Source organism: Octopus sinensis, linkage group LG8, assembly GCF_006345805.1.
Source record: "Octopus sinensis linkage group LG8, ASM634580v1, whole genome shotgun sequence".
Taxonomy (NCBI): domain Eukaryota; kingdom Metazoa; phylum Mollusca; class Cephalopoda; order Octopoda; family Octopodidae; genus Octopus; species Octopus sinensis.
Window position 1 is genome coordinate 37408429 of NC_043004.1, and position 12488 is coordinate 37420916.

General features: G+C 33.8%; 1 protein-coding gene across 2 annotated transcripts in view; it reads right to left on the reverse strand.

The window, feature by feature from the left end:
* Positions 1-574: 574 nt before the first annotated feature.
* Positions 575-12488, reverse strand: part of LOC115214981 (S-adenosylmethionine decarboxylase proenzyme 1) — a 66433-nt gene continuing 54519 nt past the window's right edge. Inside the window, exons 9-12 of one of the 2 annotated variants that reach the window (XM_029784080.2) lie at positions 10596-10688; positions 8410-8484; positions 6055-6135; positions 575-3142 (exon numbers count right to left, since the gene is read on the reverse strand). In XM_029784080.2, the coding sequence (XP_029639940.1) occupies positions 3005-3142; positions 6055-6135; positions 8410-8484; positions 10596-10688 (387 nt within the window). In that variant the 3' untranslated portion in view covers positions 575-3004. The remainder of the gene's footprint in view (positions 3143-6054; positions 6136-8409; positions 8485-10595; positions 10689-12488) is intronic. The other variant, XM_036505350.1, reaches the window with a different exon arrangement.

The window sequence follows — 12488 nt, forward strand, 5'->3', positions numbered from 1 at the left end:
GTTTCCTGTTTTCTGTAAATTTTGGGTACATTTGAATTCCATTACTTGTTAAATTTGAATATAAAATAAATTCATTAAAATAATATGAATTGTGTTATTTTTTATGAATGGTTAGTTGTCTTTGCTATTTAATTAAAATACTCCTCTCGAAGCTTTTGTGATGTTGCACATATGTTGAAAAACATTCATTTTCAAGATAAATACAATAAGTTATTAATACAAAATGCATGTTAGTAAATGAAGTTATATATCAGCATGTAGAAGGCAAACAGTAGACAGCTGTCAAGGTTAAAATTTTGCTTTTTTTTTTTTAATGTCTTGTTGATGACGAATGTAAAACTACTTTATATAAAGTTTTTATTAGTTTATGATCTTGATCAATATACACAGTTGAGTTAAAAAACAAAATTTTGATGCTTGGTTCTATATATTTATTTATAAATATATAAAGAACCTAATGTTAAAATAAATTGTCTGTTGACCATTGATTTGGAGTAATGTACAACAAGATTTGAAAAACTTGAAATCCAAAATGTCACTCAGGGGTTAGAATTAACAAAACACAATCCCTGTTTTATTGAGAATGTTTTATTTTTGTTATTTCCAACTTCATATAACTGTTGTACATGAAAAGAATATGATGTCCTAAAATCAAGTCACTATATAGGGAAAAAAATTATAGTTATTAAGTGTTGCATGGTCAGGTCATCAGTGACTAAACAAGTCCCCCCCATCAGGCTTGCCGGTGGGGGCGGGGGAGTCGGTAGAAAGCCAGCCTGACAGAAACATATCAAAAGGACGGATGAACCCCAATGTAGGGCCAACAATTATCTAGCAATGATACTGACTTAGTGTCTGATGTGTTGTAAAATGAGAATGAGGTATGCCTCTAGAAGGTGTTACCCGAGTACTACAATGGGGCTTGGTAGCTTTTGAAGGAAGCCAGAGTGGCTGTGAGTGTCAAGACAGAGGTGAAGACCAAAGGAGTCAACCCTTGGCAAAGAAATCAGAACTGACTGATCCAATTCATGCTGAAGAGAGCATGAAGATGTAATGAATGGGCGGTGCATGGGGCTCTAACCCTCAGCCATTAAACTCAATGACTTAACTAGGTTTTCCCTGTTTATATTAGAAGTAAAAATATAAATGCATTGATTAACTTTATATGTACAATAAATTGTATTTGGCTATATTAATGCAATGATAAGAGTAATAGTTAATTTCCTCTTAATATCCTCGTTGAGAAGTATCAATAATTGCAATGATGGTAGGAGTTCTGTCCACCCCTACCTCTGTTTAGCCCAAATAAACCCTGACCAAGTAGACCTATGATAAAAAAAAAAAGGAGTCCAACTATAACTGTTCCATTATTCTTTTAAGGCATCTAAGACTCTTCATTGTTATTTAGATATCCAACGTGTCCTTCTTGTAAGATAAGGAAGAATTTGACTATCTGACCCCAAGGCTTCCTTTTTATCAAAAGAGGCTCCTTACAGCTCATATTGTTAAAATTCTAATACAACCTTATTCCATGACTAGAATAGTTGGACATTGTAAGTTTTAAGACCAGTATCTTCAACACAATATTCTGTGTAGGTAGTGACTTTTTTTAAATGAAAACAATAAAAAGAAAGAGTATAAAACAATAGTAACAACAAAATGTAAACATTCATAATGTTTGCTTTTCTGCAATGTTGTAAATTATTTAACAATGGAATAAATGAAATATTTTGAAAAGAACAAGATCAATAAATAGGGGAAAATATATCTAAAAATGAAATAACAATTCTTTTAAATTTCTATTTCCTGACATGAAAATTAGAAATTCTTTTTAGTGTTTGCCTTTTTATCTTGTTCAGTAATTCAAATATATTTTAGTTGTATTGAAATTTCTTCGTTTAATATTTTACAGAGAATTTTAATTTCATTACAAACTTGGTGACAATGAGACATTAATTTGAATATAGTATGACTAGGAAGTCACAAACAATCAGAAATAAATACACAGCTTAAATAATTTCATACATGTAGATATAGACATGTGTATATGTGTTGTGTATGTATAAATATATACACACATATTTGGAAGAATGTAAAAACCAACTCAATGGCATTACAAAATATTTTGTTCTACGGTTGTTTCCCTGTCGCATGTGAAGACTGTCTACTTTGAAATATTTACAAAATTCATCATAAGTTATTAAATGAATTTCGTTGAATGTGAAAGTCATTTAATCTGGAATATTTCTGAAATATCTGCTATGGCATTAAAGTAATAATATTATGCAGTTTAATGACATGTTAAAAAAGTTATCAATCCTGTGGAGATTTTCCAGTGTATAATCTCTTATTCAATACATATTTTATATAACTATATACTTACATACATGTGTGTGTGTGTGTGTGTGTATTGTAAAAGTAACTGTTTTTGCCAGCAAAGACTGAACCTTTAAAATCACTTTTCATATTCTTGGCATTTATAAATTTCACAAACTTATTTAACAGCCAGAATATTATAATGCTGCAGATAAGGTGTAAATTTTCCTGACAAAAAAGTCATAACAATAAATATAATAGCAACTTGAAAGAACATCCTTCAAATAATTTTTTATCTCTTCAAATTATAAAACGAGATAAAACAAAAATATAGGTCTAAGTTACAAGCACATTTCACAGATTTGTATCTATGAGACAGTACAGTTTACATTAGTTCCCAGAATTATGGACTGCGAAGAATTGCTAATCTGCAATTTCACAAAATTTAAGAAAATCTCTGGGTAGATTTACTCTGCATTCAGAATATAGACATATATATGGCTGTAGTCATGTATAGCTCAAACTTCAGTCTAATTCAACATTAAAAATTGTAGCTATGGAAGTATTCCGATTCCCGTGTAATAATAAAAAATGTAATAAACATCTGCCTACTCTTTTGATTTCGATATCAAAGATAAGAAAAGGAAATGAAAGAATTGCTATTCAAACTACCAGAACCAACTTAGTCCTAGATAATAGGCCTGCTTGCATAATAAGTGTAGGTCAAATTATAATTCTTGAACATACAAAATTGATGATCAAGTCGCATATAGCCAGGAAGTGGTTCATCTTGCAAATCTTTATAGGCGTTTCGAGCATTTGAAGCCTAAAGGAAGAAAAAATAAAACAAATGTAGTTTTAAGAAATAAATTCTCTTAAATACTTTCATAATTTATAAATGTGTCAGCTCTCAAATTTAAATAGGAGATTAAGGCATGTACAACTCTGTATGGCACATGAAAACCTTCCATTAAAATTTCATGTTAACTTGCATTTCAAATACCAGCTAAATAATGACAAACTTATGTTATTAAATTCTTCATTATCTTCAAAATTAACTGGGAAAACTATTTTGACAAAAATATGGAAACAAAAGGATTAATATATTTACAAATAAACATAAATGCTTTGCAAGACTTCAATTCTATCGGAATTTTTAGAAAAATAGGTAGCAATAAATACAGAATAAATGCCGTTTCCAAGACTGGAAAAATAATGCTTTCTTTTATACAATATGAATTTTTAAAAGAAAAACATGTTGAAATTAACAAATTAAAACAAAAAATGTGTTTGAACATTATTTCCTTTCAAAACTTTCAAATTCTTGATACAGATTAATGGGTGTTTTAAGAACAGCTTGTTTTGATGTCTAAATTGTTTTGTGTGATGCTGAAAATAGTGGGCATGCTTAAATTTTGAACTGGCATTTTGGTAAAAGCACCATCCGTTTGTGGCCGTTTGCCAGCTCTGTCTGGCACCTGTGCAGGTGGCACGTAAAAACACCCACTACACTCATGGAGTGGTTGGCGTTAGGAAGGGCATCCAGCCGTAGAAACACTGCCAGATCTGACTGGGCCTGATGAAGCCTTCCAGCTTCACAGACCCCAGTTGAACCGTCCAACCCATGCTAGCATGGAAAGCGGACGCTAAATGATGATGATGATACCTTGCAAATTATGTTTTTTCAAACAATTTAAAGGCTACGGGAAGTTGTGAATGATTATATTTGTAGGCTGTGTTTTACAACTGTAAAGGCAGCTTCATAGAGGAAAACTCGAATTGCAATGAGAAGAGCAGAGCTGAAGACAAAGAAAACAAATGCAGCTCAACTGAGTAAAGTTTTCTTGAACTCTAACTCTTTGGGTCTTTTTCAAGTTAACAAGTTAGAATGTTTTTGATAAATGGAAGAATGAGAATATAGAGATGAAGCCAATAATATTCAAAAGAGATAGAAGAACTGTAATTCACAATGGCTGTAAAGAAAGCTTTTTATCTACACAGTCATACCCACATCTGGGTTTGAATGGAGCAAGCTCAGAGAAGTAGGGAACATTGCTGTGGCAATAGGAAAGTTACAGTCCATCAGTAACTAATTGTATGTAGTATGTCAGTAATCACTGATCTTTTAATTAGCAGGTGCAAGACTTTCACGAATGTGATTCAGAATGTTTGGCAGTTGCAACTAAGTCAAAGTATTTTCTGGCACCTGAGAGGAAACCCATCCTTTGCTACATTATAAATCAATGGTTACCATATAAGGTCATCAGAGATAGTAAATGCCTAGCAGTGTGAATAGTGAGAAGTCTTCAGTTGTGCTGTATGTGTGCTTTTTTTGACATTTGTGGTGTCTGGTTGTGGAACAAGACTAGCAAGATCCCTGTAATAGAACATTTTTGAGATCTTAAGTGTGTGTGTTTGGTAGAAGTGTTCACGTGGTGTGTGGGTGATGACTGTGCAAAAGGTTAAGAAAATGAAGAGTGATGTCTGCAAATGAACAGACTATAAAAGGAAGCACGTGAGAATTCTCTAAAAGTTTGAGTCTGATTATCTTCGTGTATGCTCCCTCATGTGGGAGCAGTACTCTATAGAGTACTTATGTGTGCTTTGATTTGTTCAGGTCCTTCATCTTGAAGATGACCACGATTCCACCTCTTGTACACCACAGTAACATGAAATGGTACAGCTAGCTGCTTCCATCTGTACGAAACGTGTGTGATGAAACTACAAAAGTAGCAGTATTTCACTGGTGCAAGCCTGTATGGTACGTCTCCTACTGCAATAGGAACACCGTCATCTGTCTGTGTTTTAAAGAAGTTTCGGTCTTGACTTGCACTGAACTTAGTTAATAGTAAGAGAGGCCTGCACTTGATGACCAGTCTCGTTCACTCATCCATGACTTCCTGGACCACTGGCAAGATGGCCAAGACCAGCTTGTGCAGTACTGCATATGAGGACCATTGTGTCACCAGGCTCTGGAATACATGCCCCACTGTGGTGTTATTGGATATCACTTTCCTGCTCGTTAAAATTTGATCAATGATTGCTGGGATTCCTCGTGTGTGCTACAAATAACATATAACTCAATACAACCATCTAAATTGTTGGGTTGTTGGTGACCAAACCAGCAACTTTATCAATTCTGTTTGATAAGGAGGAGAATGAAAAAACAAAACCTGTTAAATGGTGGGTGAACTCAGGAGAGTCAAAGGTCATCTGTTATTGTATGTATATATATCCTTGCTTATGATGCATGCAAAGATTAGATTTGTGATTTGTAGAGGCTCAACAACTATCTAAGGCTGCTAAAAGAAAGCTAGCCATTGTGATACTGTATTATGCTTATGTGGTTGCCATGAGATGTTATTGAAGATGAGTGAGTATAAATTGTATGCTGCTAAATCAAGCAGATAGGAAAGAACAGAATAGAAAAAAAATAGGAAGAAAAGTTGTAGGTATTGAGAATAACTACTTCAGAGAAAACAGATACGAAACAGAGTCTTTACTCGTGGGAAAGTTGTTTTATAATTATTGCTGATTCAAAACATGATGGAGGTAATAGAAATGATGGCTAAACTTCGAAGTATTAAGGAAATTTTCATCAACAATAGAAAGTCCTAGCTGATTCCAAAGAAGAGAGATTATTGAGTAAGAAAGTGGATTCTATCTAAGAATATATTCTGGAAACTGTCTGGATAATAGCATTAAGGACGTGAAATGTAATAAAAACAAAATCCTTACTTTATTTGCAAAAACCGTTAGTAAAAAGTTTCCAGGCTTGAATAGGTCAAGAAGCTTGTTTAGCAGCTCAAAATAAGATTCCTGTAAATAGAAAGACTGAACTAGAAATGCAATATCACAAAATGTCTCAATACAGGTAATATAGAAAATATTCTGTCTCCATATGCACACCTGCTTAACATGGAACAAATTAAAATGATTTGATAAATGCGTAGAGAAACCATTTTTATTCTGGTATATTGAATCCATTAAACTGATAGAGGTTCGATGCATTAATCTGTAATGGTTGGTCGTCTTACCTGTTATGTGAGTTTTGAACATTGGCTGAGCCCAGTGCCTTGGTTGAGTATTTTATTGGATTTGGATTGAAGATCCAATCACTTTGCACTTAATACATTCTCAAACAACTAATCCATAGACACTCTGGAACTTGCCCATTTTCTATAAATTGGTGTAACAAATCATCTATGAGCAGAGGGGTGAGCAATTTTCATGAAGGGCAAGTCATGTTATTTTCTTACCAGAGTAAAATTAATATAACAGAGCACATGTAACCATCACCAACCCGAGCTAAAGTTTCCAAACAATGGATGAACTATACAAACACCAGAATTCACGATGCTTTATTAAGTCCACTGGACTATTTAACAAAGGAATAAAGTCTCACTGTTATTTTCCAAGTTTGTTTCTTGTATTATTATCACAAGTGAACACACAACAGATATAACATAATGGTATGCAAGATTCTGTAGTAAACCAAGGGAGACTTTAGACCACTGCATTAAAAATGTTTGGTGTGAGTTTTAGGGATGCAGTTGAAATAAGAACATGAAAAGATGAAGGAAATTGTTTAGAATAAGATCTGGAAAGATCCTAAAGTGAGATACAGCAGAAGTGATGAAAACAGTAGGTGGAGTGTCTTCTGATTGAGGAAGCATCAAAGAAAAATATGTTAAAACAAAGAAGACAGTGACAATGATGATCAAGCAGAGAAAAAGAAGTTTTTTATTTGATAATAATGAGCACTCCAATGTGGTCTAGTGGTTAGGATTCCTGGCTTTCACCCAGGCGGCCCGGGTTTGATTCCCGGCATGGGAACGCATTCTTTTTAGCCTTCTGGCTTCACAGACCCCAGTTGAACCGTCCAACCCATGCTAGAATGGAAAACGGACACTAAACGATGATGATGATGATGATGATGATGATGAAGCAGAAGTGAAACGCTTGTCGACATTGAGCAAAATTGTTAGAAATTATTTGCGAGTGTTGAGCTTATTTATCAAGTGGAACACTTGGATGCAATATTTAAAATATATGGACAAAGGGGCTAGAAGTTGTCAAAGACTAGATCTTGATCCTGAAGAGCTTAGTTTTAAGAATTTAATGAGGAAGATAAATGGGAATGGGTTAGAGAAAAGTGGCAACAGAAAGTGAAAGAATTACCTCCCAAAGAGATTTGACAGATCATAACAGTTCAAACAGAGCAGAACACGGTTTTTATAGCTGGAAGTTCTTAATACTAAGTTCTTTACAAAGGAATATATTAGGTGCATTTCAGTGTGACACCAGCACTGAATGTTGTGTTGTGGGCAAGACTAGAACAATCTCTCTGTTCCACATTGTCTCCATTCATTTTCTAATCCCTTCACAGAATGTAGTGGATATATTTTATCAGGGTGCCATCTTTAGTTTCTAAGTTGTCTCTACTCAGTCAATATAAATGAAACAGGGAGAGTAAATAGAATAAAAAGAGTATTAATGTGAAAGAAAGCAATAAGAGTGGTAGGAGAAAGAGTAATGGAAGAGTGACAGAGTAGGTATATTATCATAATATTGTGATACCAGTGCCGGTGGTTGTGATACCAGTGCTGGCGGTACGTAAGAGAACCATCCGAACGTGGCCGTTGCCAGCACCGCCCCGACTGGCCTTGTGCCAGTGGCACGTAAAAAGCACCATCCGATCGTGGCCGTTTGCCAGCCTTGTCTGGCACGTAAAAGGCACCCACTACACTCACGGAGTGGTTGGCGTTAGGAAGGGCATCCAGCCGTAGAAACATTGCCAGATCAGACTGGGCCTGGTGCAGCCTTCTGGCTTCCCAGACCCCAGTTGAACCGTCCAACCCATGCTAGCATGGAAAGCGGACGCTAAACAATGATGATGATGATGATTGATGCCATATAATGGTATAGTGTGATATATGCATAAACCGTTAGCAGTGAAACTGAAAGTGAGAAAGTAGAGCAGAGAATACATCATTCATGACAATTTTGATCATATAAAAAGAAGGGATAAATAATATATACTAATGTCATGCAAGAAAGAGAAAGAAAATATAAGACATAACATTTTCTTACTTGGGAAACATTAGTTTCGAAACTGACATAAGAGCACTGAGGTTCTGGTGTGACATGAATGGTAATATAATAACCCTGTAAGTAGAACATGAAAGAGGATAACGTTTATAATCAACATGGGAAAAGCAATTGATTAACAAAATGGAGAGAGGGGGAGGGGGTGAAATTTTCAGAATTAGGGCTGGTCGAGGAAACAGTGGTTCATTTGGATAAGATAGCAGGAAACAAAACATGAAATGGGATTTTCGAGATTTAGAGCAAGATTAAACAGAATTGAATAATTGGATTTCTTAACTTTAACTATAGCACACCCCACTAAATAGACAGGTAAATGAATGACAATAGCAATTATAAAGAGTGCTATAGAGTGAAACAGAATCAAACATTTGTATTCTTAACTTTAACTATAACATACAGTATGGAGTAATCAAAAGTTTGTGACAAAAATAGATAAATAAATAACAATAGTAATAATTATAATGTGCGATAAAGTGAGAGAGAATTGAACTGAACATAGGGTTAATGTTAAGTTTACTATAACATACGGCATGGAATAAAAGATACAGTGAGGGTACATAGATAAATTAACGAATAATAATAGTAATTATAACTTGTGCTGTAAAACAAGGTTTAGATGTGTGCTATGCTGGAAACAAGAGTTGCTTATCTGAATATTTTCTCCTTTTCTGACTTCCACTGCATGAGGCAAGATTGTACACAAGAGGTAGGGAATCTGAAGGGAGTTAATTTACACAGGGTGGGAGAAACGGAAATAATATCCTCGTGTTGGTCAAAGAACAGTGAACAGCAAAGCACTGTGGCTGCCCTATTCCCAAGCAAAAGCCAATGTGGCATAGCCTCAAACGAAGCAAGCTACTAAGGAAATGAAATGCATCTCTTAAAAATTAATTTGATCTCAAAAGTTGAATAATATACCACACATGCACACTCCTCAGTCTTTAAATGACAATGAATGGATGCGGCAGAAAGAGCTGACTGTTTATGACCCTATCTGCATACAGGAGCTACACTCATAAGTTGAATAGCACCACATCCATTAAAGGTGAAAATCATGAGAAAATTAGTTATTTATTGAAGTCTATTCATTAAATTAGTTTTTATAATGAGTTGGAAATCATTTACTTTTTATAATCAATAATTAATTTATAAAGCTTTAGTCTTTGCTCCTAGGCAGCATTTTCCTTAGAATTGGATAAATAATGATTAATAAGTGTGAAGTTATAAAAATATTCTAATCTTGGAGTAGAAGTGTTCCTAATAAAAAAAAATTATTTTATGACAGACACATTAAAAAGTTAAAGCAGAATAAAATATTTGGAGAACAAAAAAAAAAAAAAACCCATCTGGTAGCTTTGTAAACCTTCAAATCTAAAATTATTGGCTGCCTTATAAGAAATGTGGTTGCTATGGTTACATTAAGGTAGACCATTTGGTATTTTGGTTCTTTGGGAAAATAAATGATCAGCACATGATAAAAGGGACTTGTATTACCTTTATAAAAGCAGAATAATCCTAGAATACCTCTCTTACTTGGCTTTGAATGCCATTAGTGAAGTCTGGTTTGTTGGAGAGCACCATAGCAAATCATAGTTTGGTAATAACATACAGGGTAGTTCTAATTAGATCATCCCTTAGCTAGTATAACATCAATGTCACCAGTTCTTTTAGGAACCTCAAATTGGATATTAGTAACATCAATGTCACCAATGTGTAAGGAACTATATATGTAAGGGTACCAATCTTCTCCTCTGATGAATTAATTAAAAAAAGAAAAGCAAGAAAACTGACAGTCAGGGTTATGAAAGGACTTAAGATGGTTGCACTTTTGGTGCAAGTATGTGTGTGTGTGTATGTGTGTGGTAAGGACTTGACAAAAGGATCGATTTTTGTGGATGTTTATCATGTATATTCAATGTGGAATTACAAAGAGGACGGCGACCAAGCAACTCTGTGGATAAAAATATTGATTGTGGTTATTTTGATTTTAACATCTCTGTCACATACCAGAGAAGGAAAATGGAGTTATATGTGACAGTGAAGACATACAAAAGGCAAGGAAGAGAAAAGAGTTTCACATTTGTATATTGCATAGAATCTTGATATTTTTCAAGATATCAAGAAATAAAACTAAAATTTTAGGAATAAAAAAAGTACAGATCATTTACCCCTGGCAGTATTCCATTCATGGAATATCCACATGGTTCAAATAAATAGTCATCAATCAGCATATTGGGTAATAGTTTATCAATACCACACTTCTGAAAAAGATGGAAAAAAAAATTATTATATCCTTTTTAATGATTTAAGAGGACTTTTGCAATGTGGAAACAGGAGCCATGATGCTGCAATAAGAAGCAGCATATGAAGATAACAAATTATTCTTAAACCAAAGAATAACTTGCAAAAAGGCAGATTGTTACCAGATGAAGGCAAGAGAAATACTATCTGATGAGCTTTCACCCAGTTTCTGTCTACCTAATTTCACCCGAGGTCAAGGTGCCACACAGTGGGATTAAAACGGTAATCACCATGTCGTGAAGCACACTTCTAAAGCACTGACCATGCTTAAAACTACTTTATTCTTTCACTGGTTTCAGCTATCAGATGGCAGCCATGCTATGAACCAACTTCGAATATTTGATTGAATTATATCAAATCTGTTTTTCAGTCTAGTGTTTAGTTTAACCAATCTCTATTTTTGGAACTGCTTAATTACAGGACAAAAACAAGACACAAACAACAATGTAAACATAAAAAAGAGACATGGAAACAGGCATGCACACACATATATGTATCCACAGACACACACAAATAAATATATCCATATATACATTATATATATATATACGTTTAAATATTTGTTGTGCAAGATTTTTTATGTGAAGTCGTGTGTTGAAACAGATATTGTTATATTTCGGAATGGTCATTTTGCTAGTTTAGTCAATAAATAAGAAAGAAGAAAACAAAGGACCACTGATGCGGTCACAGGAGTGTCACGAAAGAACTCTGGCTGAAATAAGATTAAGATTAATGTAAAAAATAAATAACACTGAAGCAAAATAACACCAAATATATAGTGCGTGTGTTTTTATTGGCTAAACTCGCAAAATGACCATTCCGAAATATAACAATATATATATATATATATATATATATATATATATATATATATATACATATGGACAACAGGCGTTAAATGATGATGATATATGAAATTATAATGATCAGTTGCTGGTAACAGAAGTAATCACAGGTAAACAAAAAGTACCAAGTATTAAATATATGACTAATGTAGAATGAAAAGTTAATTTACTTGAGAAAAAAGAAGAAAAAATAATCATTAATCATTTACTGTTTCATAAATACTCTTTAAATGGTTGGGTAAGATTGAAGCAAAGCTGAAATGCAAATGAAGTCAAAATGAAAAGATGAAAGCAAATAATGCTGAAGGTCATAAGCATCAATTTAGAGTTAACATTAATTGATTTTACAACAATTAATTATGGTGAGAGCAAAGACTCATTAGGCATAAATTAAGGACATGACATTTTATATGAATGTTTATGCATCGTTCTTTCCATTAGAGGAGATGATTCATGCATACAGAAATGCAGGAGTTTGTTAGTGATTATAGGAAGATGGCTGGATTGTGAAATGTCTCCAACCCAGTTTGCACAAGTTGCTGCGTTGTTAGCTAATGATTTGGTTGAGAAATATTATGAAATACTTAAATTACAATAAAAATATTGGGTAGAAGAATGTGAAAGTTTGGAGAGAGTTTTATTAAGAATCTGGTGGGATTTTATGGTGCAAGGTGAAAATGCTTCTTCTTTACTACCAAGCACGTTTCCTTTCCTATTGTTTTGTATTGGGTCATTATAAAGCAGTTGTCAACAGATTTTATCCTTAGAACTGTCTTTGACCAACACTTCATTATTGAGATGTGTGAAAATTTTTTTCTATTAAAACAGTAATTGGGAAAACAAAATGAGAAATGAGGTTGTAAAGGTATTGGTGGTGCTTAGGATGTCTATGCATATATATATAATTTGTGGTAC